The following is a 27,199-nucleotide window of genomic DNA, read 5'->3' as shown; positions in this document are numbered from 1 at the left end:
AGAATAAGGCAAGGGTGATGACCCTCTGGAGCGCTATCCTCTCTGCAGCTGTGCAGCTGGAGAACCACACACACATGCAGTTGGTCAAAATGCTCTCAATGGAGCAACAATAAAAGGACACAAGCAGTTTTTGTGAGAGTTGGTTATTCCTGAGTACTCTCTGGAAGTACAATCTCTGCTGTGCCTTCTTAATAATAGCAGTGGTGTTGATGCTCCAGGTCAGGTCTTCCTCTAAACACAAGTTTAATTCCAAACGAAGATGAGATCTCGTCGGAGGAAAAACATAGGCCTTTTTGGTTCTACATAATTTATGATTTCTGATTGCAAATTAAGGGTGCAAAATAGACTAACTTCCTGCCGTCATACTTTCACACTACCAGTAGGCTATGCTCTTTGGATCGTTATCCCTGTGTGTGAGCAAGGTTGTAACGCAGTAGTAGCTAAATTAGACAAATTATTCTAAATGTATTTGGATAGCCTAATTCTTATATGGGTAGACAAATATTCAGTGTTAGCCTAAATGTTTAATTTCATAATATTTCCCGTCTTTGTGAAAGGAATTAAAGGCCTGTCTCATATAAATGCCCAAATAAAAGCAGGGTCAGTTAGATGATTTAGGAAAATAAAAGCTATTATTTGATGTTTTACAGGTAGACATGTTGGGAATAAAAATACTCCCTATATAAACAATTAATAAAAAGGGCATAAGCTACTACTGTATTTGAATGTCAGTCATATATTGGAAATATTTCCAGAGATGGCCTCACTGTGAAAAGTTTGAGTGAACTTTTTTTCCATCAGTCTGTGTCCAATACTGTTGCTATCATTATTGTTATGTATACTTAAATAAAATAACTGAACTATATAGCTTAATGTACAATGTCATGCTAATGTCTTAGCATGTTTAATGTAAAAAGGTTGGGGGGCATTAATCATTAGTGTGTTTAAATCCAGTACAGACCGTGTTGATACTCAAAAATACATTTTGTATTCACTACTGTTATTTGTTTACCAATAACTTATTTCCTCCATGTTATCTTATTTCTCAAAGATTGATCAATCCGTGAAACCACTGATGAGTGACAGTGACTTGGCAAAGTACATTCCAAAATCGGGAGACCGGATAGCTACAGTGGCTTTTTGTAGGCAATCCCACACTGCCAGTAGTTCAACTGGCAGTAGTTCAAGAAGAGACCACATATTGACTCGACTGCGTCAGCGACTGTCGGGAGCTACACCAGGTGCAAGTCCTCCAAGAAATTCAACCTGGCTTGGGAACCGAAATGCAGCAAGAAAAGAGAGGAGGGTAGAGTTAGGCTGGACGGATTTTGATTTCAACAAAAAACAATACAAGCAGGTGAAGGCCATTAATGGTGGGGGAACCAGACATTCGTCTTTTGACAAAAACATGACAGTGGGGGAAATATTGAGTTTAGCTCAAGACACATTTTTCCCAGATGGAGAGTCAAAGAACAAAAAACTCTCAAGCTATGACACTAAAATGCAGTCTTCACAGATTGAGGTAAACAGTTCAAGCACTATTGAGGAACTGTACAGTCGTAGTCGAATGCGTTTATTACGACTATATCTCTGCACTAAGTTAAGGGATGAAGAGGTATCTGAGACAGAGAAAGAAGCCACACATCAAACCTCTCCTAACTCAACTCCAGAACATGTTGCAGAAAGTTATCTTGAGACAACAATACCACAACCAGGAAATGACTTTGCTGTCACCATCGACTTTCCCACAACCGATGTCATGGATAATATGGTGGTTTGGGAAGGACAGCTCACACTGGCAGGTAATGAGGCCTCCCCAGTCACAGTGTCTGTTGTCTTACCGATGGTTAATTCATCTCCATCAGCACAGCCTGTCAGTGACCCTGAACCCTCTCCAATTGTCCACCCTGGACCCTCCCCTTCTCTCCTTGCAGAGGTTTCTGGAAGTGAAGAAATTGTGGAAACATCTTCTCTTCCAACACCGCTTGTGGACCTCACCACAGCCTCACCTCAGCATGCCTTTAGTGGACAAGAGTTTTCTCCTGAATTGGATTCTGACAGTGACCGTGCGTCTGATGTCACATTAATCATACGGAGAGGGCACTGTCTTAGGGATCTCATCAAGGCATACAAAGATCCTGACCGATTAGGGTCAGAGATATACATTAAAATGAGATTATCCAATGGTCAGCTTGAAGAAGGAGAAGGGAAAGGATTGCTCAGAGATTGCATCACTGAATTCTGGATGGAGTTCTATGAAAAATACACCATGGGGCATGCTGCTAAAGTGCCTTTCATAAGGGATGATTTTCAAATTGAAGAATGGCAGGCTGTGGCAAGAGTCCTGGTTTTGGGTTGGAAATGTGCTGGATACCTTCCAGTGCAGCTAGCAGCACCATTCCTGGAGGAGGCACTGTATGGAACAGCACCCAGTAGCTGCAAAGATGTGTTCCTACAGTATCTGTCAGATCAGGAGAGACAGGTTCTTCTCAGTGCTTTAGAGAAATTTGATTCTGTTGAAATGGATGCAGTGCTTGACATCCTTGATGTGCATGAATGCCATTAGATTCCAAATAAAGACAATCTAGTCCCATTACTATCCCAATTGGGTCACAAATCTATAATTCAATCCTCCATGTACATCATTGAATTCTGGCGTCCCATCCTTCATACCTTAGCACACAACCTCCCTATTGAGAGATTGCACCAACTGTTACTGGAGAAAAACCCAACCTCTAAGACTGTGAAGGATTTACTTCAGTTCCCAAAAGAGATGACTGTAGCACAACATGGTGTTGCTCGCTATCTGAAGCGGTACATTACTGAGGCTGATCACCCAACTCTGCAGAACTTCTTGAGGTTTTGCACAGGATCCAATCTGTTGGGGAGTCGCATCCAAATTGAATTCATTGACACAACTGATTTCGAGCGCAGGCCTCAAGCTCACACATGTGCGTGTATTTTGAAGTTGCCCATTGGCTACTACAATTACCCAGACCTCAGAAATTATTTCAACAGTGTGCTGACAAGTTCTGTGTGGGTGATGGACATAATTTAGATTCTTTAATTATATAATTATATTTCCTGACACGCAAACCATTATTTATGCATTTCTTGTGCATCAAACTATACCCATGGAATCTCCCTGGGCCTTGGAGTTGGTCCAAAATAAAATCAATGCACGTGCACAAAAAACGATCGGTTTTCTATCGCTTTTGCGCGTCATATCAATAATATAATGTCACTGTGTGGATCATTAACCTTGTTGCAGTGTGCTCCCTGGTTATAGTTAGTGAACTATCAGCTTCTACCTGTTGAGATCTCACAGTCAGCAGTAGTAGATGAGGAGAGCAGCAGGGGGATCTAGTGCACATAGTTTGTATGGAAGCCTAATGATGGAAAAAGTAAAACTGGTAACTACAAAAATAAACCACAATTTATGCTGTAAATATATAGTTTCACAGACAAATTGTTGTATTTTTTTTGGGTTGTGTGTGAAATCATTAAGAATAATATAAAACCAGTCTGTACACCACCAAGATGAACTGGTTTAGACTTTATTCTTGGTTGACACTATTGGAGTATAATTTTGATTTATAAGTGTGCTCTATTTGTGTGACATAGGTTTTTTATTACCGATTTGTTATAGTTTGCGATAAATAATATAACTGAACCGCCACTGAATGTTGAAACAAATCCTGTTAACAGTTTTATAATTTTCATTTTTCTTTTATTTATTGTTCCAACAGCTCAGGTCGATTGAACAACAGAAAATACCTCTTTTTGTGTAGCACACAATGTTATTTTGTTAAAGGTATCAGACATTAACATTTAGTTGTTTAGTTTAAATTATTATTTATAATTTAATATTACTTAAAAACAACTCAGGGACATCCAAGCAGCAACATGTTGTTTGAGCACTTTTTTGCATCGTCAATTTGAAATAATGTTTTGTTTTTGAATGAAGGGGTGGAAATTAAAAAAATATTTTTTTATCCGATTCATTGATTAATCGAAAAAATAATCGACCGATTAATCGATTATCAAAATAATCGTTAGTTGCATAATTTACAGATCAATGCAGACTGATTTACTCACTTTGCTGCTTTAACTACATGAAACTATTTTCTATCTAAGGGGAAATTCAAAATCGACACAACAGTATTCTTAAGTGATAAATAAAATATAATAAAATATACAATAAAACAATCTCTAAATACTATATACAATAAACAATAAATATAAATACACAATACATTAGTGGGAGTGGGAGGTACAGGGAGCTGTGGTGTTGTACAGTCTGATGGCTGATGGCTAGCTTTTTGAGGATGCAGTATAATAATGCAACATTCTGCATGTTGGTTTCTCTTTACATTATCACCCACCTTTAGTTTACTCAAGTTTTCTACCTTTCTACCGGAAATTAGAGTGCAGCTCTGTATGTCACTTTCAGCTTCACTGACAAATAATTGGCTTAGATAATTGGTCCAAACAGGCGTTCATTTTAAACCTGTCTACTCCCTTTCGCTGTTGGACTCTCGATAATTTCTGTTCCTTCATCTCAGCAAAAATCTGGTGGCTAAATGATTAGAACAGCTAGGGATAAAAACAGAATTTCCTTTACCTAGTGGATGCTGAGTTAAAAAAAAAAAAAAGAGTTGAATTAAGCTGGAGTTAAGCTACGCCCCCAAATGTCATTAAACAGTGTTAATTCCTGCAAATGTCATACTCATTCATAACTTTGACATGTAACAATAAGTATTACTTACACAGCTGCTCTCTTTCGCTCTGTGGTTTTGTAGCTTGAAATGACTAACAGCTTTAACACTCACTCTGCTGCTTCAGCACCTAATGACTGATGTGTTAGGGTGAAAGGAGGATGGCATCAATCAGACGCTGTCAATCACACAGACTGATGACATCAACTAAAGAAGTGGGCGAGTAGAAAGGATGACGTGTCTGCTGACGCCTATACCTCGCAATAAGGGAACTCACATGTGGATTGACGTTAAGATTAGATCAACAAAGGGCTGAGAAACCTTTTGAATGCATGACCTTCACTCTTATTAAATATTGTATGTTTTCTTTCTCTCTCTCCAGTGTGTTTATCCTAAACTTTGATGTTTTTCATCTGAAAATCAATCTGACAAACACACAAACACTCCGGTGGCTTACAGACTCTTCGTGCATCTGGGACAGAATCTGATGAAATCAACAGAAATAAATTCTCCAAAACATACGCGGCACTGCCAGGGGTTGCGTTTGATCTCCGCACAGCTGACACGAGGTAAAAGTTGCTCTTTTTTAATGAGCTGCGTCTCGGTTTCACTATGGTTGTGCAGAAACTGAGGCCTTACCTTTTCAGTTGTGGATGCTGACGACTCTGTTGTTACCTCACTCAAAAGTAACGCAAAAGTGGAAAGTTATGATTTTTAACGTTAGCCTGGAGCTGGGTGAGTTCCATGCAGTGACTGACCTATCAGGAGATTTGTCAAGTGTACACTAGTAAGAACATTATAGGCATCGGTGACAGTTTAATGTGTAATCATAGCTGACCTTAACATAATGGTCTCAAGTCAGAATAAGAAGCATTGCCCTTTTATTCACTGTGTACAAATACAGTATAACAATATAGTTATGCTGCAACTTCTTATTCTCATTTGTATGAAAGAGAAATGGTGTGAACTGTATGAAGTGATGAAATAGTTGATGAGAGAATATCCCTGTTAACCTGTGGAGGCTTTCCCACTCTTCACATTACTTTTTTATCTGACAACCATTCACTCACATTCACTCCCATGAGCATTAAGCTGCCAGTATGGTTCATCAGAAGTGCTTGTCAGACGGTTGAATGCTGGATACCCCCCCCCCCACACCCTCCAACACCTTTCCTCTACCATGTCGGAAATCCGACATCTACCATTCACGCCCACTTCATGCAGTAATTGGCCAGCTGTGCCGAGGTGAGAAAGTAAGCAGGGTTCAAAGTTTTTTTCTCTTTGGTCATTATTTACATAACTATTTTTGTCATTTTTTTGTCAGTGTACAACAATGTGAATGATTGACAAGACAAGACTCAAAATCATGATATCCATATTTAAACAATTATCACTTCTCCCCCTATTTATGACATCCAGCATCTCACTTTCACTTGGACTTTGGCTGGTTAGAAAAAGCTATCAAACTCTTTTTTTTCAAGGATAACTCAGCTCTTAGAGTGAGCAGGTTCGCCTACTGTGTATGTGTTTGGACTGTGAGAGGCACAGAGCATAAAAAAACGTGTAAACTTCTCACTGAAAGGCCACAAGACCCAACGTTGGTGATGAGAGAGAATCAATTATAGAGAAATGTATTTCATGTAACTCTGCTTTTTATCATCCTTGCAGCACATACACTGATCTTGTGTATCACAGAAGTGGAATATTAATGATTTTACATTCTTTGTGTGAAACTGTTGAGAGGAATCAGTTATTTTTAATGGTGGATTATACAAAACACTAAAGCTAAAAATACACACTTGCTATCATTACAACTATATGCATATTTGATATAGCATTTACAACATAATAATCATTTAGAACCATCAAATAATCTACATACAGATCTATTCTGCTCTCTAAATAAATGAATTGTTTAATCATTTGAATGTGGACTTACTTTAGGCCATGTGTACATTGTGCAGCTATATTATAGAAAATCTACAGTAAATATGATGTATAGCATTATGGATCATACTGACAGATACTGTATTAAAGGACTCAAGATTGATGCAAAAGAAGTATATTCTTATTATATGAGGTCAAGTTTAGTTTTATTTCCTTTTTTTTCTAGTTACATTGTTCGGTTCAATTTTCATTTATTCAATTTTCATTCAAACTAAACATGGTGGACTGGAAAAAACTACAAACAGAACTGAAATCAGCCCCAAATGTGAATATTTGTTAAATCCAGGTTAAAAATATTTCTATTTTCATGTGCTTATGATTGAGCTCTTTTAAAGCACTTTACATTTTAATCTTTCATTTGCACTGTTTGTTATTTTAATCATTTTAAGCTGATCATTATTTTATGCTGCACTCTCATATTGTATGCTCTACTTCAGTCTAGCTTTTTGTTTTCTTCATTTCTTTCTATTTTTCTCTTCTTTGTTTTCTTTTTATTATAATTGGGTTTTCTTTTTTTTTTAATTGTATTTTTTAAAGTTTCCAATTTTTACTGTTTAATCATCTCCTGATATTTTGTTTTTATGTAAAGCATATTGAGTTGTCCCTGTGTATGAAATGTGCTATATAAATAAAGCTGAACTCTGTAATTGAATTCAAAGAGACCCAACATTTCCCCATGAGCAATCTATTGGTGACAGCAGCAAAGAAAAACTCCCCTGTTGAGCAAGATCACTACAATGCAGTATAGCATTGTGTCCTGTGGTGTGTCTGTGATCTCTAGCAAATCCCTGATAGAGAATAATTAACATGTACATGGCTTCAGGCTAAAGTGATACACTATATAACAATCTGTAACTGCTAAAAGCTAACTAGCCATAATTCTCTGTTACTGTACTATGATGCTGTTTTTAATTCAAAGCATCTCCACTGTGCTGCAGTTAATAATCATGTAAGGTGACTAATGTTAAATACCTGCTGCTGTTGGTGAGCAGCTCCGTCCCACGACTCCAGAACAGGCTGGGCTTTGGGGCGGCTCGAGGGCGACACTCGATCATCACCTGCCCCCCTCTGGCTGCTGGGATCAGCTTCCGTACAGGATTCAGCCTGAAGTCTGGAGCCTCAACTGGAAGGACAGGAGGCAGGATGGTGGGATGGAGTCAGAACAACAACAACAGCAGCAGAGGGCAGAAAACTGGTCTGAGAGCTCATTATTCCAAAAACTCCAACAGTTCGATAAGAAAAGCCCCCTGCTCTGAAGGCCTGTGGCTCTGAAAATACACACTCTGTAGCTGGAATTCAGTTTCTCCCAGCCTTTCCACTCTGTAGATATATTTTTCAATTTGACCCTCACGTATTGTTCATATTCAGACCTTTCACAGGATCCCTTTATAATTAGTCTTTATACAAAAGTTGTGCACAAAAAGTCAATCATGAATACGTCATCAGTCACAGATAATGTGTATTAATCCATAATAAAGATTTCAGAGATCAGATAGAGTTTATTCTTTAGTTTTTTACACTTTTTGTTTGTGCTGAAAAAAACATTAACAATCACACTATATAAAAGAGGAAGATAAGTTTACATTAAATGTGAAGAATGTAATAGTATTTTTTGATTTTTTAAAAAATAAATTCAACTCAAATTCCACAAAAAATGTGCACAGTGGCCATAAATGTATCTAAAAAGTTGAAATATTATAAATAACATATAAATCATTCATGTAAATAAATAATATATGACTTTGTATGACTTCTAAAGAAAATGTTTTTTATATATGTGATTGTATTGAGTTCTGCTTTTGAAAACATGACGCCAAATGTATCAGAAGAACTGATGAATCTACTCCCTCTAAAAGATCATTTATAACTCATTCTGCCAACATTTAGCATAATTCAGTATTTATTTTAGCTTCATGTACACTGAATAAATGTGATGTTTCCCAGATAATACTCATCTGCCTCAACGACACAGATAACACATTTTCATAACTGCTGATTTATTAGAGGCAGGTATCTAATCAAAGGTACCAGTAGTCAATAGGAACTCTCCTCCTACCTTGGACTCGGAGCTCAGAAGTAGAATAAACTGTGCCATGCTTGTTCTCAGCCACACACTGGTACATCCCAGAATCCTCCAAGGCCAGGTTACTGATCCTAAGACGACCTCCAGTCACCTCCACTCGGTCCTGGAGAGGTCAGAGAGACAGGATGTGGGAGGAGAGAGAGAGAGTGTGTAAAAAGGGTGGAAAGGAAGTGAAAAGAGACATGTATGTTTTATACATGTGCCGTAAGGTAAAGTAAGGTACGGTCAATTTATTGATCCGCCTAGGAGGATATTCAACATTGACACAACAGTAGCCTTGTAATGGTGAAGTGATAAAAAATAAAACACTGCAGAATAATCTGTAATGCTATAAATCTACAATATACATAAATTCCTCATACTATATACAAGTGTGCAATGTTCCTGGTATTAAACAGTAAGGACAGCCTCAGTCTTATTAGTGGGAGTGGGAGGTACTGGGAGCTGTGGTGCTGTACAGTCTGATGGCTGATGGTATAGAAGAGCCCCTTCAAGTGTGTGACACCCTCAGTGTGTGTTCATGTGGTACATTGACAAATTCGTTTTTTATTAAGTTTGCTAAAAGTGAAACACCAAGTTTTATAAATGTCATTCATGTCATTATCCTGAGAGTCTGACATATGTTGCTATTCTCTCTTCAGTGTGGGTTTTCATGCTGAGCAGATAGATGAACGGCCTCAATAAGAATGATTCATACAGTGGTAATATCATCAGATGATCTATAGATGAGGAACTTGTGATGGAAAGTTTCATTTACAGGCAGTGCAGACAATGTAATGACCTCTGAAAGGAAGGAAGTCAATAAGTGTGTAGTGATTCACACTTTTAAAGTCAACTCAATATGTTATTATGGATTCATAATTGTGCAGTATGCACAAAAAAAAAAAAGATTTGTTTTGTTCCTGAGTCAATTTTGAGATGTTTCTCAGCAGCATGTAAACCAAACTAAACTCACATTAACAAAGCAAGACAAACACACACGTTAAAATATTACCAGTTAATCACTCAGGTGATCTCAATCCATCCGTTTTATTCCATCATCATCGCTACCTTCATCCCACAATGTTCATGCAAAGGTAGAATGTTTTACTCTAACTTTTAATAAACTTTTTCTCTCATTTTTGTAGTAAATAGTATGTATAGTATGTAAATAGTATACATATATACACATTTTGTATACACCTAAAAAATTACCAATGTATATATATAGAAAAATAATAATTAATAAATAATCATCAACCTATTAAAAAAAACAAAAAAACCCATACACAAGACAAGAGTGCTCCTCCTATTTTAACAAGTGGTAATCTATACAAATCTATACAATCTACAGTTAAATACTTCCAATATATGTACTTATTCATTTTACTTTATTTCTATTTTTTATTTCTATTTTTTGTTTTGAAATTTTGTCATTCTTATTTTATCTAAAACTTTACATTTTTTCTTTGTAATTTGTTCTTTACGGAGCCCCTCTGGTGTCATGGTAAAAAATAAATAAATAAATAAAAATTGTGGCCACAATATAGCTATAACGTGCGCACAAAACTAATTAATAATATTAATATCATTCCTGGAGAGCTGGGTAAGCAAATCGAGCGCACCTTCTCTAGAACCTGCAATAGCCTACGTCCGAACCAAATTCTGTTCACAGTTTCAGCTTGAAATGATCTTAAAAAGCCTTTTTCCCTGATCATCTCCTTTGAAAGTAGCATCATGTGTGTCAGACTCTCAGCTGAGGGAATACATAGGTTATATGAACCGCAGCGTTTAATGATGCAGTTACAGAAGCGCTCACTGTATGTATCACGTTGCCAAGGGAACCTATAGCCTATCAGTGATCAGAATGTAGTTTGTATTGATTTGCAGGTTGTTGTTGTTCTGACTGAACTACTGAATGTGTCTGTAGTGTTCTCTGGACATTTGTCCTTCAATAAAATCACAGAAGATTAAAAGTTCACTATATTATTGATCAGTCTGATGAAATGTGCTATAATTCCTTTAAACCATTATGTTATCACTTTAATGATGTTTTACGCTTGGTCCTGATTTGCTGAAGTCCGGTTTACACTGCTATATTACAGCTAATAGAACCCTTATTAGAAAATTGCGCAATCCTTTATTACCACAGATAATATCTGATCAATAAAAATCATTCCACTTTGATTTGCCAAAGACTAAAGTGATTTCATAGGACAGTGTCAGAGCTTGAGCTTAATGTTTAAATCAGCTGCATCAAGTTTAAAGTTTCAGAGCTCTACAATGTGCAGCTGTAACCAGAAATACAGGAGGCATTGAGAGTGCACCGAGCACCCAGGAATGATATTAATATTAATGTTATTAATTAGTATTTCGTGCGCAAGTTCCTACCTATTTCGTGGCCACGAATTAGTATTTTGTGCGTACGTTATACTTATTTCGTGGCCACGAATTAGTATTTCGTAAGGATAAAAACATTTCACATCAGCATCAGAAACACTACTACAATACTCCCTCTACTTGAATGAGAAGCTGAGAAGAAACTGACTTCCTTTGTGTAGGTATATCCACTCTACTTTAATGAGAAATGGTAGAAAATTTGACCATTTCGGGGTAATGTATTCTCTAATTCAGTGGTCACCAACACACCTGATTCTAATAATGAACTCGTTATCAAGCAGCTGAAGCTTGTCTACGAGTTCATTATTAGAACCAGGTGTGTCAGAGTGGGGAGCTACCTAAAACATGCTAGCTCCCCAGGGTTAGGGGCAGGGCTGGAGACCATTGTTCTAATTGGACTTGACTTTCTCTGGGTGAAAATATTTCCTCTGTGCTGAAGGACATCAACACTACTGTTTGGCAGGTGTTATGATTAATATGATATTATGATATTACATCAAATTCACAGTGGAAAAAGTGTAACATTTGTGTTGAGGTGTATAGAGTACAATAACTGAACTCTGTGTTACCTGTGTAGTGAGTGGCTGTCCGTTGCGTAGCCAGCGTACAGATGGTCGTGGTTTACCAGCAGCCACGCAGCTCCACCGCAGCTCCGAGCTGATCTCCACCTCTGAGTCGCTCATCACCTGCAACCAGTCCGGCTGAGCTGGAGAGCAGGAACAAGAAAGAAAAAAAAAGATGTAAAAAAGAAGAATATGTGCTTTTCTGCACAATAAAGAGACACTCAATGAATCAGCTATCACCTTGCACATTGATGCGTCCCTGGTACGTATCGCTGCCCTCTGAGTTGTAGGCTTCACATTCATAAACCCCCTCGTCATCGAAGGAGAGGTCTGGTATGATGAGGGTGGGGCCGTCGACGCTGGGGCCCGCCTTGGATGGCATCAGCCCGTCCACCTTTCTCCATCGCAGTTTGGGGACAGGACTGTGAGAAGAAAAGAAGAGACAGGGTGGATGGAAGGTAAACGTAAAGTGAAGGAAGTGGCACCAGAGTAAGAAGAACATATAGAAGCCTACATGTGAATCTGGAAACCTACTTTCCATAGGCGAAGCACTCTAACTGGGTGGTGTGTCCTGCCAGGGCGTAGGTGTCTGCTGGGAAGCGCACTTTGATATTTGGAGCCGACTTCCTGGGTTTGGCTGCAGAAAAAAAAAAAAAAAATTCAATTTCACTCAGATTGTTTATCTCATGTAGTCTAAGTGGGAGCCCCGTGTTGGCACTGTCCTGCATATCTCCATGTCAAGCAGGTGATATTAGCTTAAGCTTATACGATATATGAGAAATGTGCTCAGCTAGTGATATCAGCTGCTCGTTTGGTTCAATATATCAGCAGCAATGAGCGAGATTAGAAAATACTGGCTATAACCTTATCACTCGTGCAGAGCTACCAAGATAAAATATATCTGCAGGGGCCACATTTCCATTAAATCCACTCTGGATATTAATGTTCTCCAAAGTTTAAAGTGTACTAATATTTCAGCTTGTATGCTAAATGTGGCTCAGGAGGTAGAGCAGGTCGGCCACCAATCGGAAGATCCGTGTGTCCATGGGCAAGATACTTAACCCCAAATTGCTCCTTATGGTTGTGCCAATGGTGTGTGAATGTCCGTTTCTCCCTTATAAGCAGGTGTGGTAGCCCCTCATCATCAATGTATGAATGTGTGTGAATGAGACATGTAGTGTAAAAGAGCTTTGAGTGGTCAGAAGTCTAGAAGTACAGTCCTTTTACCATTAGAATTCATCTATTGAGGATAATCTGTCCTCTTTCCTCTGAGAACAGCTGTATGTGGTATGTTGTTTGTTCAATCCAGCATGTTCATGTTATGAGGTGTAATAAACATACTGTAGTCTCAAACTGTAGTCTCACTCTTTATATAAAGGGCTTTGGTATCATAATGCAACGTCTGGCCTTCTGGTAAATTTAATGGAGATGGTGTCTGCAGTGTTGGTTGGCTGGTTAAGAAGAAACATATATTAAAGAAAAAAAGGTCAAAATGTACTTAAAAATATATTTTTAAAAGCTTGTAACTAGTCTGTTTGTTATTATGTATACAATTGAATTGCTCATTTGCCAGCATATCTATTAAAAGCTATTTTTAGTACAGTAACACAGAGCTGAACCTTCTTTTTTTAGATTTACTGACCAGGTTAATATTCACAGAGCTGAGTACCGTATGTACAGGGTTGGGAAGGTTACTTTGTAAATGTTACAGATTACTAGTTACTCTATGTAATGTAACTATTTCAAAGACTGAAACAAAGTAATGTAACTTATTACATTTGTTACTTTTTAATGACTTCTCTAATGTTCTAACCAATGTTTCCAGCTGGTAGGGTAAGTGTTCCCATTAAGCACCAAAATCTAAGTTCAGCTGTTTTTCATGGATACTGACATGATTTATAAGAGAGATCATTTCTTATAAAACAACATTTATCTCTCATTTAAAATGTATTCATTAGTTCATCTAGATTTTATAATATAAAATAATAGTACTGTGACTCCATTTAAGTCCATGTGTGCTCCTAATAAACCCACGTCATGATTTATTTACTAAATATAACATATATTGATTTCAAAGAATGAAAAACAGCAATATATGTATTCAGTTACATGTTCAATATTAAAAAATGAGTAAAATCTTAAAGGTGTGACTTCAGATGTAACCTCCTTTGTAATCATCAACATTTTCATCAGTAACTGTAACAGATTACACTTATATTTATTTTATAATTAACTTACATAATGCTGTCACATGGAACTAGTAACTCCCTAACACTGCTCTTAATATATATATTGTATTTTTTATGTAAAGCAAAAGGAATATCTTTAAAAATTGAACTCAGATGTCAAAGTGTGTTGGCTAGATAACATACAGTCATACTCAGTATGTTCTATACTACTTTCACTTCACTTATCACTTCATGCCTACACTCACTGCAAACTCAGTTCTGTGTTTTTGTTCATATTTAGAATAAAGCGTTCATACCCTCAGGTAACACAGTGAGCTGGTTGGGCTTGCTGAAGGTGCTCTTGGAGCTGATGTCTAAGTTGATGGTGGCAAAGCAGTAGTACTTCCCCGTGTCGTTTGGCTCTGCTCTGGCCACATACAGGTTTCCTGTCATCTGGGACACGAACATACGGCTGTTGTCCTTCTTGATGAATTCGGGGAACTCATTGACAATCCAGCGGTAGGACAGAGCTGCAGAGGGTAAAGTGTAGATCAAGTTAAGAAGTAATCTAGTTGGTTATATGTATACCATTCTGATAGAGCATTAAACTTTCTAGTCGGCAGAGTCCCTTTAATATGAAATTGTTCCAGTTAATCTTCTTAAACTTTAGAACTCTACACATTCAACTCACTCTGAACCGCTCTCCACTGTGAGCTTGTTCTTTTAGCTGCTGGCTGTTGATGGTGTTAAAGGACAGCTTCATCATTTTCAAGTGTCTTAAAACAACAGCCAGGAGCCCAAATGAACATTGAAACCAGTTTTTCTTGCTGTAATGATTCCTCCTGTTCATACTGACCATTAGAAGATCTCTTCATAATGCTCATACAATGGAAGTGATAGAGGACTAAATCCACAGTCCTCCTTCTGTGTAAACATATATTTAAAAGTTGATCTGAAGCTAATATGAAGCTTCAAATCTTCATCTTCTATGTTTCAACGTTACATTGTTTTTAGTATCAAAGTCTTTTTATTACTATACTTCCACCACATCTCAACAGGGAAACACTAAGAGGGAATCTGATGCTAAAAAGACTGTAAATGTGTCAGATATCACTTGATATGACTAACTCACACTGATGAAGCTCAATATAAACTGATCATCTACTTTTAAATGACTATGTGGACACACTGTGGATTGTGTCACTTCCACTGAAAGCTCATATGAAGGAGATCTTTTAATAGTCAGTATGAACAGGAGGAATGATTACAGAGAGGAAAACCTCTCTACTGTTCATATGGTCACCTGACTGCTGATTTAACACACGGTTGAAAACCTGTGAACCTGTCCCTTTAAGAGATTTCTTTCTAAGTAAAAGAAAACAATTTCCATCTGCACATCTTTTTCTAAGATATTTAGAAGTTTCTCTTGTATTCTTAAAAAAATCTCAAATGTTCCAGGTTTTCCAGGATGTGAAGGAACTCTGAAGAAGAGGGGATACCTGGGTAATGTGGAGGCGCCTGGCATGCCAGGAAAGTTCCTATGCCTTCATATGCTGTCTGAGGACTCCTGTCGTCTGAAGGGAAATCATTCAGGACTGAAGAAAGAGGCAAAAGAGAAGGAAATGCAAGAAAAAGAGAAAAAGATTACTCTCACACACAGAATGTAACAGAAGCAGAGAGAATACACACTCAATAAGTGTGAAGTAAATCTTCTAAAGTGACATCGACTGTCTAATGCCACTCAGGCGGCTCTAACGTCTTCAAAAATTGAGGCCTTTTTCTCACTCACAGCCAAATTTGAGGTTAGCTGCTCTGCTGATGATGGTTCCACAGCGGTTGATGGCCAGACACTGATAGGAGCCGGCGTCTCTGTTAGACTCAGGGCTGCTGATCACCAGGTTGCCTGCCACCAGAGTGTAACGGGTGTCCAAACCCAGTGGGACCTCTGTGCCATTCACAAGCCATCTGCAAAGAAAAGAGAGCGATGCAAAATGATGAGAACATCAGCTTCAAAATAATATGTAAAATAAAAAAAAAAGCTGTAAAACAAACAAAAAGATATCACAACACTGACACTGCTGTAGGCTGCAGGTGATTTATGCCACTTGCATGATCACATGTAAATAAGACAATATTAGTATTTCCTTCCTCCCAAACTTCTTTACCATAAATATGATCATGAATATGTTATAACAGGCTGACAGGATCAGTTCAAAAGCTTCTGGGTCTCTGTGTTTAGGTAACACCCCTTAACCTGGAAAGTCAGGTAATGTCATTTACTGTACACTCTTCACATGAAGTGGAAAATGAAAAATTCCACAACAAAGTTGTCAAAAAGTCATAAACAAACCACCAGGAAAGATAAATAGAGAAATTACTTTTTTTTTTTTTTAACCCTTACATACTGTTTGGGTCAAATTTGACCCATTTTGACATTTGACAGCTGTAAAAAAAGAAATTTAAATAATATTTTAAAATGTTATACTTTTGTATAGGTGCTACACATGTTTGTCCATTCAGGCTGTTCTGGGTCAAATTATCTCCGTATCTATTGACATGTGTTTTAGTGAAATGAATAGTTCATAGTTTTAATAAGGATTTCTTTTTATGATGTAGCAGTGAAGACTGATGGCTCTAATGGTTATACAATAAACCCCACACTTCCATAAAGTTCTGCTCATTTTCACTTTACATAAAATACATTAACATCATTATTACTATGTTATATTTTCATGTCTTAGGTAAAATAGGACATGATATTGTGTGATAGGAGATGTTTAGTGGTGTAAAAGATAAAAAATACACTCTCTCTGCTCTCTGAAACATGAATCAAGGTTTAATCACATTTATTGATCAGTCAGATCAACTATTGATGCTTTCTAAACACATCTGTGGTTCTACATCTGTTATAGATATTTTTTATGAGGTGCTTCTTAGACAAGGTCAAAACTGAGCTGGATCATACTGTGAGGGTGTAGAATATGAACAGTAAGGGTTACATGTTTATCATTAGAGTAGTACAGTACATTCTTTCTAATGATCCTTCATTTGTAGAAGTGCAGTGTCACAAAGTATGTAGGTATGATGTAACTTGTGTGTTTCTGCTGGTATTTACCAACTGGTCAGCAATGTTAGACTAACTCTGTGCTAGACTTTCCACTTTTACAAATTGATGACATTTTTTGTTTTGCTCTCAAAAAATAAATCACACACTTTCATCAGCCAGCTGTGTTTGTGTGTGTGTGTGTGTGTGTGCGCGTGTGTGCACGTGCGTGCGTGCACATGTGCATGCGTGTTTGTGTGTGTGTGTGTGTGTGAGTGTGTGTGTGTGTGTGTGTGTGTGTGTGTGTGTGTGTGTGTGTGTGTGTGTGAGTGTTACCCACCTGTAGGAAGCAGCTGGACTGGCCCTGGCCTGACAGTTGAGGGTCACCTTCCCTTCAGTCAGGCCTTCTGGGTAAATTAAACTGCTTGGCTGTTCTTCAAACACAGGTCCGCTGTCATGGCCCGACACACACACATCTCCACCTGAACACAACAATTTGAACAACACACTAATCACACACCAAGCCTGTACCAAAAGTTCTTCACATCCATTTGAGTCCTGGATGATTCTATATGTACATACTCTATATGAACACTTCTCACTGTTTTCTTTTCCTTGTTTAAACTCTATTTTTCTCTTAATGGCTTTAGATTTTGGGAGCAGGTTCTCTCTTGTGTATATCTGTACAAAACTTTATTCATACATCATTTGATTTTAATGTACGTTCACAACCAACAAATATGAAATGACAGAGTTGAGCCATTAAATACCCTTTGAATAAAGGATATAATAGAATAGAATAGAAAGTGTAGCTATAAAAAAATAAAAAAACATATCTTGTACTAAAAGGAAGGTAAACCATATAATACACACACAAGGCACTCCATATTCTGCTGTCATAACTGCATGATGTCCCTTATATTAGAATATAATCAAATCATAAATAGATATCTCTACAACACTTGAGTTGTCAGGAATTTTGGACGAAGTATCTCAGATGAACTCCATTAACATATGCAAATTTGATTCCAAATGCTAAAAGCTACAAGCCCCCTTTAGCCCGGTAAAGCATTGTGACCCTGCGTTGGTTAGCCTGTGATAACAAGGATTTAAATGCAGGTTTAATGGAGGAGAGTGTGGGCAGGAGAGACGGCTGCTACAGTCTCTCTTTGAAACCAGTTGCAAAGAGTGTGATTATCTGTGGGAGGAAAACTGACTACAGACACAGTGGAGATCTGATCGTTATACAATATTTCAGCTCAGCGTGAACACCGCACCAGCAGTAAATTGAAAGAAATGCATGATTAATAACTAACACAGAACGCAAGTTTTTCCTTGTTTGATCTAAAGTTGGAAAAGTGGAGCACTTGGATTGTGTAAAGTAAGGTGCATGATGACTGATATATGACTGAAATATTCTAGAATGATACAACAACTGAAATTAGATGAAATTGTTTTGCTGTTTAAACGTGTAATAAATCTGTTCTCTACATTTGAGGTTCCATCCATCACTACAGTAGGGACGCAACTAACAATTAGTCATTTCAATCAGTGATTCAATCTGCTGATTATTTTCTCAATTGTATGAATAAAGTTTTGTATAGATGTAAACAAAAAAACTAAAATCGTCTGTCCAAAATGGTTAAGGCCCAGTCAGATAGTTGGCCTGCTGCAGCTCTCACACTGATCTCTGTCCAGCTTTGACCACTTTTGGAGGAATTCCCTCCCTCTAATCTCTGGATGGAGATATAAGCACCTACGGCACTAACACACAGGTACAAATGTTCCTTTGTTTCAATGCAGTTAACTTGCACAACTCGTGATGACATTTTATTATTATCCTTCAAATATAGTTTGCTTTTGTGAGACATCTTTAAACAATTGTGTAAATGACTGTGACCGTGACCTTTTAATGGATGACAGAGTTCACTCTTTTATACTCTTTTGATACTTCTACTTTTAACTCTGATCATGATTGTTTTTTTTTATCAGGAGGTAGAGCGGTCGTCCTCCAATTGGAAGATTGGCGGTTCGATTCCCGGCTCCTCCAGTCCACATGTCGATGTGTCCTTGGGCAAGACACGTAACCCCAAATTGCTCCTGTTGCTGTGCCAACGGTGTATGAATGCGAATGAATGGTTAGTTTCCTCCTGATGAGCAGGTTGGTACCCTGTGTGGTAGCTCCTGTCATCAGTGTATGAATATGTGTGTGAATAGGTGAATGAAATGTAGTGTAAAGCGCTTTGAGTGGTCGTAAAGACTAGAAAGGCGCTATATAAGTACAGTCCATTTACCATTTACCATCAAGTTTGGTTGTGCTGTATGCTGCCATGATGTTCTATGTCCCTGTTTATTTATTTATTTATTGTTGTGTTAGCTGTTAGTTGTACTGTCACTGCAAATCAAATTCCCCCTTTGAGGAACAATCAAGTTCTGAACTGAACTGAACTGAACTGAACAATTGAACTATTAGTTGTTTGGTCCTCTAATGTTAGGACATTGTGAAAAAACAGTGATCATTGTTTCCCAAAGCTAAAGATGACGTCTTCAAACAATAATCCTACTATCCAAAGATAATCAGTCTATCATAAAGAACAAAAGAAACAAGAACTTATTTGAGAAGCCGGTATCAGAGAGATTGGACGTTTTTTTTGCTTATAAAATGACTCAAGATAATGAATCAATTATCAAAATAGTTGGCAAATTCATTTAATAGTTTGACAACTCAATGAATGGACTAATGGTTGCAGCCCTCACACTGGCTCCTCACACTGCTCTACAAACTGTTTCTACTGTACACAGTTGTGAGGTCATGTAGTCAGTACAGCCAGGTTCCTGCTGTCAACTGCTGGGAGTCTTTTGTCATTAAACTGTGAAATTCCTCCCACTACTCCCTTCAGCACAGAGGAAAACACTGACTATCTGTTTAAGTATTCCTACATTTATTTCCCAATCTGTCTCAGAGCAAACAACACAATCTAGCATTCAAACAGAGCTAATTACATTCTTAAAGTCCCCATCCGCTCAAAACATGACTTGCAACAAGGGTCTACACATTCTGGATTTAAGGCTTAAGAATTTGAAGTGGTAATTACACTTCTTCGTATCTCTTCATCTTAATACATGTCTGTCCAAAACATGGCAAGTAAAAGAAGGTGAAACAGTGTGTTTCTATGTAAATATCAGAAACTCACAGTAACTCTTGCAGAGGAGGATAAACAAATGAATTGAATTATAATGTTGAGGTCATTTCTATATTATTCTGTTCATATTTCACTACATTTCAATGGGAGATATTGTCATCCACTACTTTTATTTGGCAGCTATAGTTACTTTACTACTAGCTATATAGGTGACCTTCATCAGAGTCATCATAAAACACATTACAAACAGTATTTAACAAGCAGACAACATCTATAAGGGTAAAAAAATATACAAAAAATAACCAATTATTTGCATTCAGATATGTGTCAGCCAATGGGGTATCTACTAAGGTGTGTTGGGTATATTGTCATGTGACTTCAGGTTAATCATTATCCCAGTAAGGCAGGGAGGCAGGAGACACGGGTGACTCCATATTTGATCCATAAACCAGAAAATACAGCTTACAATCTGAACTGTGTCTATTTGATATGCCATGAATACATAAATACACGTACACACACATATATATATATATGCATATTATATATGTATGCAGCATATATATATATATGCATATTAGAGCCTGACCGATGTATTGGTCGGCCAATATTATGAACCAATACTGACCATATGACAGATATATCGGTACTGAATATGTTGTACGATATGTGCCAATATTATACTTTTTAAAATTCAAGTTTAATATATAAAGGGTCACATACTGTAACATATGCATATGTTGTTTGTTTTTGTTCTGCTTTTTTAAAATTCAGTTTTGTTAGTTAAAGTTTGTTAAACTATAAAATATCATGGCACAAAAAATGTGGCTTTATGTATACATCCTGTACATACATGAACACACATATATATATATATATATATATATGTAATAATCCCTCAAATATAGTTTTCAAATGCTTGTGATAAAGATATGTAATGGAGGTGGTGTTATAAAATATATATCAATATCAGTTTGTTTTTACTCCCTATTATTGGTATTGGCATCAGTCCCAAAAATCCAGTATGGAACAGGCTCTAGTACACATACATAAAAGTACCCTCATACACACATACAGTATATATATGTATATAAATATGGGAGGGGTAAAAAATAGTACAGTACAATAGTAAAGATATTTAAAAATCTCTATAAAAACTCATTGGTTGAAAGGTTCTCATTGATGCCTGATGAAGGCAGCTAGCTGTTGGTCCATTAATAAAGTTGTTCTATACTACAAGTGATGCTGGAGCTGTGACTTTTTTAGACTTTTTCCCTTCTCCTTCCACCATGGAGGTAAGTGAAGTCTGCTTCTACATGATTCTACTGAAGTAAAATATATAGGCTTGTAGAGGCTCAGACTGCACAGTGTTAGGTATAATGTGTATTGATTTTAACAGACAGCCACAATGTAAAAGAAACTTTCTTCCTTTTCCCTCAAATATTTCATCTGGCTTACTGCCACAGGGCAAAAAGAATACACACACACACACACACACACATACACACACACACACTATAATATTTGATGCAACAGTGACTCTACCTTCACTTTTTAGCTGTACACTCTGTCACCTTAATAGTATAGCTTGCCAATGTCGGCACTAACAGTTATTAACAAAATGACTTTTAACTTTCTTAAATTGAAATCAAATATAAAAAATAAAAAAAAACATGAAACAAAATCTATAAGTAACATTTTGCAGCATTGATGTTGAGGTTTATGTGGCTTCACTGCATCCACGTACTGTACCAGACGCTTATAGACAGGTGAAGACCTTTCACATCTGTTGTCTGTGTGCATGTGAGCGTGCACATGTGTTATTCAGCTCACCACAGCTCATAATGAACAGCCTTTTTTTCCAGTGTGGTGTGTGGAGCGAGAGGAGTGGGTCCAGGGGGGGGGGCCGAGCACGCGTGACTGCACATTTCATCAAGCTGGTATAGGGCTTGTTAATTCCAGCATAAGCTACACCTCCATCGCTATCTATCATTCATCACAGTGGTGCATTCTTTCAAAGCGCAAGGACTGATGGGGGGGGGGGGGGTTGGTGTTCTTCGAGAAAATTGAATTCTCCACTCGCCATCTAAAACAACAATCATGAAATTTTAATCAGGCTCCGAATCCCCCCCAGATGAGCCGCACCCATAAATGTAACCCTCTGTTTTTGTCTCTCTCTCTCTCTCTCTCTCTCTCTCTCTCTCTCTCTCTCTCTCTCTCTCTCTTTCTCTCTCTCTCACACACACACACACACACACACACACACACACACACACACACACACACACACACACACATACACACAGAAGCCTAACTAAATCTCTATTTTTACCTAGTGACACAATAGTTTTGTGAATTATGTTGAGTCTCACATTATCAGTGAACTCAGAGAGGACATCTGAGCATTCAGGGAGTGCTACAAATAAATCAGGAAGCGTATCTTTAATTTGAACTACTGTCTGGCTAATTAATTAGTAATTATGAATTCTACCAAGTAAAGCCCGACTCATACTGTTTTTTTGGGGCCGATGCCAATACTTATATTAAGGACTAGAAAGATTCTGATACCGATACATCACAAGATGTAATAATAATGTTATATATAAGGAATATATACATAAACACATTTTTTGCAATGATTCCTTAAAAACACTTGTGATAAAGATATGTAATGAAGGCCATGATTTTTAACCATTTGACAATAAACTTGAGAAAGTAATCTTAACTGATAATTCAATAATTATAAATAACTAAAACTAACTACATAAAAAAAACCACATATAACCTTTAAAAAAAAATATCGGCACATTTCGGGCAACATATGTGCCAATACCAATATATCTTAGATAGGCCAGTATCGGTAGATACTATCGGCTGACCGATATAATAGCCGGGCTCTACTAATAAATCCTTATTAAATCAAAAAATGATACCTTTTTGCACAAAAAAGTTACGCCAAAGTAATTTTCAAATGTATTGGTAATATTGTGTAATTATTCAATGTTATAAAATGTGTCCTTTCACCAGCCTCAGGGTGGGCAGGTCACTGAGTGTATTTCATTAACAGCTGGACCAGAAAGTACCTGAGACACAACTGTAACTGAACAGTGTTTTGTTAGCAGTGACATCATTCAGAATATAGACTTACTCAACGTTTTTAAGTCCAATTGACACTGAAATATCTGCTCTGTGAACCACTTGTGTGTTTTCTTTGACAACATACCAAAACCTGAGAAGAAATATTCAACTATGAGCAATCTGCAACTCACCTACCTCATTGAATACTTATGTTATTGTGTTTACTGTTTTTTGGTCACTGTTTCTGTCATGTATGTTGTTTATGTTAAGTGAATCTTATCTTATCTGATATATATATATATATAATATAATACAATATATATATATATATATATATATATATATATATAATTTTTCATGATGTGTCTCCCCCCAGTTTTGCTACAGTACTCTCCCGTTATCAAAGTAGCTGTAGTCTACTAGGTTGTTTTAATACAACAAATGAAATCTTGCATTAAGCAGTAATTTGGTGTTCTATCATCAACAGAGCAGCCTGATAGCATCCTGCTACACAACACAAGCCATAGACTCTAAACAACAACACACATTAGTCTCCTTCTTATGTGACTTATAAACATGAACTCATCTTGTTCTGCACCTTAGCACGTTGAACGAGCTACCAAACATTTAACAGCATCAGTTACATGTTGGTGTGGTTCTTTCTAGTTAATAACACCACTAACAACACACAATCTGCCCATATCAAACACCAAATGGGGAATTAATTGCCTTGTTTTGTGTCATTTACTGTAAGTGTCACACGCCAAGTGGTATTGTATACTGTATGTCTGCCACCGTTTATTAAACGCTGCCAGGTGGATTTTCTTCGTCTATTTGTCTCCCCCCTCCAAAATGACTCTCTGGCAGTACAATTTGTTCAAATAAGAGTTTTTTCAGGGTAGAGGCAACCATATGTGCATTGATTGAAAACAAGGGGACATGGATTTATGTATTCATGTGTGTGTGTAGTGTGTGTGTGTGTGTGTGTGTGTGTGTGTGCGCGCGCGTGTGTATTGAGGAGCCTCCCAAGCCTGTCTTCTTATCTGTGTTTTCATGTGTTGTGCTTTTACAGTCACTTTGTTTAATTCTTGCTTTGTCTTAATGTTTGTGATTTATTCCTCACTAATCCATGTACCCAATCCCAATCTGCTGCTGAACACCTGAATTTCCCCTCTGGGAGGAATAATGTTGTTTGTATTCCTATATTGCCATCTGCCATTATAATTGAATGTGGCCTTTATAATGTATGCTACTGTCATTAATTCCAATTGTCCATCATGAATCCAATTATCTTCCTCTAAATATGTGAAATGTAAAATACAGTCACACAAAAGACACTTGAGCAGCCATGCATTCAAAATTAATTCTATATAAAACATAGAAATGAATTATCTCTGCAAAATTATATCGGCAAACTAACATAATTCCCTGATCAACTAGTAGGCCTAATTACAGCTCTGTATCAATGTATAAAGTGGAGTCCAACACCAGATTTGCAGAGCAGACCTCTCTGTCACACTGTTGCATTTGATGTGTTGGGACAACAGCTACAGATCTTCAGACAGGTGAAACCCAAAGCACACTTGAATCCATCAAATAATAAAAGGCTGAGGAATAACAACAATGGCATTGATGTCCACATTTGTGTGCTGTCTGCAAAACATGTGAACACACAGAAGCTGACACATGCAGTGACAGCTGCTGTCTGACTCTACACACTGTATTTATAATGGAATGGAATTTTGAGTGTGATTACTATTGTTGCTTTACAACATTTAATCTTTAGAAAGACTTGATGGATTGACACATATCATTTTTTCCTCATTTTGAAGAGTCACCTTTTTTGCTTGTTATAGCCTACTACATTAGCCTGCTTCATTGTACTTTACTCCAATGTGTTTTAAATTGACCCTGCTCCTGCTGTTTTTCTGTTGCTTTGTCGCCACCTAGTGGAAATATGAACACATGGTAGGGCACAGATGGCACCGTCAGTAATGACATGAGCGTGATTGGTAGTTTTACATGCTTGTCTATAAAGACTGTTTGACTAATTCCATACATAATGTTAACATTAGCTAGCCTGTGCAAAAGACACTGGATTCCAAACATGGTGATCAGGTTTTGAGTAAGAAAAACACTAATAATTGGATCTTTAATGGCGACGTTTTGCAAGCCTATTGAAAAAAAAAACTAAAAATTGCAAATGCCCTGTTCTTAATAAGAAGGGTCACTCGCACTCTTCACTTGCCTCATTTAAGATCCTTTAATACATGCTGTGTTTCAGTAAAAGACCTTTTCAGGTATGTTTTCATATACCTGAAGATGGTCTGTAGAAGTGTATTACTGGCTCTGATGGGGATGTGATTCTGAATATATATATATTATTGCAAAATATTTCTTCAGATGGCCTTTAATATAAAATAACTATGAACATGACCAGGCTGGTTGTTAAAATGGTTATAAGTATGTTCTCTCTCTGTGTGTGTGTGTGTGTGTGTGTGTGTGTGTGTGTGTGTGGGCGTGCGCATGTGTGCGTGTGTTCAAATGGAACTTGCCAAAAGCCTCCTTCAGAGTCACCGAGCTGAGCACCAGCAGACACAATAAGAGCTCCATCATCTGGTGCTCACATAGAGATCAGCTGTAGATGGGATCAAAACGTTTTGACTGTATCTCACAGGAAGATGATCCAATCGTCCAATCTGTGCCTGCGCAGAAAAAAAAGAATTAAATGATTTTCATGAAAAACACCTAGCTCCATAGAGACATGCAATGCAGTTATTAATTATTCATATCTTCATGAACTGCACACTCATTAAGACTTACAGTCGTGCTCACAGCTCTGCGAGGATGTATGTGAACTAATTGCAAACATCAACATGCTAACATACCCTACAGTGATTATGCTGGCATGATGATGATTAGAAGCTTTAATGTTTACCATATTCATCATGTAGGAATGTATCTTTGAATAACTGTAAATGTCATGGTAATCCATCTAATAGGTTGACAACACTATTAGATTAAAAAGATATTTCATTCTGAACCACAAACAACCTGAAAATCAGTAGATCACCACTCAGTATCCCTCTTCTAGGGGAGATAAATGTCTGTACTTAATTTAATAGCAATCCATTTAATAGTTGTTGAGATACCTCAGTCTAAAGAGGTTAACCAACTGACCAAGAAAAACAGACCGCCTTAAAAGCATTGCCAGCTAGCATGGCTAAAAACTACATCTCATCCATCACTAAAATATATGATCTTCTCACTGTTAATATTACAGTAACGTTTTATCAGCATAACATATTGACGATGTCCACTTTCAGATCAAAATACTACCGTTCCATCTCTGATCATACCAACACACATCATTATTTGCAATGTTACATTTCATTTGAGATGACCATCATAACTTTAGTGATCAAGAAGAAGAACACAGAGAATGACAAGTTCAACATATCAGAAGTTTACGTACATTAATAGATCATTCCTTTTCATGTTCGACTTTCATTCCTCAACCCTCTATTTCCTTAAACTTTATGGGGAAGTAGCTAATTCGTATGTAGTCCAGGTAGCATTAGAGTGAAAGATGAGATAGTTTATATTGATTGTCCACTAGAGACACTGACAACTTTATCTTTCAGAGTTTTCTAAACCATAGAACCATTATCAGGACATTTAACATTTTCAGAACATTTCATTTCTTGTAGGTTCAAGGTGTAAGACGAGTCCAAAATTTTGGACATCCAAGTATGGGTGGGAGTCCTGTATATTCATTACAGAGCAATTACACTTCAATCTCTCTTTAAAATGCTATTTTAATAGAGTACTTTTAAACACAGTGGACAGGGCAGAATCATTTCTCAATGCACCAAAAAGAGAATATGTGCTTGAAACTAGATTTTAAGGTTTGAAAGCAACCAAATATTTATCAAACTCAGCTGGGAATGAGTTTGTTCAGAACCCATTCACTTGGACATGTTTCTATTACATGCAACTAACAATTTTCAAGGTTCACTCATTACAAAACTCCCTGTATACAGTGCATGGAGGCCATTACTTGGGTGTGCATCATGA

At 37.2% G+C, this 27,199-nt stretch overlaps 1 protein-coding gene across 1 annotated transcript in view; it reads right to left on the bottom strand.

Annotated features, from left to right (window-relative positions):
* Positions 1 to 25,735, bottom strand: part of cntn2 (contactin 2) — a 46,210-nt gene extending 20,475 nt beyond the window's left edge. The window contains exons 1-10 of the mRNA XM_062442183.1: positions 25,678 to 25,735; positions 17,242 to 17,383; positions 15,648 to 15,823; positions 15,358 to 15,453; positions 14,176 to 14,388; positions 12,225 to 12,327; positions 11,931 to 12,112; positions 11,697 to 11,833; positions 8,722 to 8,851; positions 7,638 to 7,788 (exon numbers count right to left, since the gene is read on the bottom strand). Coding sequence (XP_062298167.1) covers positions 7,638 to 7,788; positions 8,722 to 8,851; positions 11,697 to 11,833; positions 11,931 to 12,112; positions 12,225 to 12,327; positions 14,176 to 14,388; positions 15,358 to 15,453; positions 15,648 to 15,823; positions 17,242 to 17,383; positions 25,678 to 25,735 — 1,388 coding nt within the window. The remainder of the gene's footprint in view (positions 1 to 7,637; positions 7,789 to 8,721; positions 8,852 to 11,696; positions 11,834 to 11,930; positions 12,113 to 12,224; positions 12,328 to 14,175; positions 14,389 to 15,357; positions 15,454 to 15,647; positions 15,824 to 17,241; positions 17,384 to 25,677) is intronic.
* Between the last annotated feature and the right edge of the window lie 1,464 nt (positions 25,736 to 27,199).

This window comes from Scomber scombrus, chromosome 3 (genome assembly GCF_963691925.1).
Source record: "Scomber scombrus chromosome 3, fScoSco1.1, whole genome shotgun sequence".
Lineage (NCBI taxonomy): Eukaryota > Metazoa > Chordata > Actinopteri > Scombriformes > Scombridae > Scomber > Scomber scombrus.
This window is presented reverse-complemented; position numbering and strand designations above follow the sequence as displayed.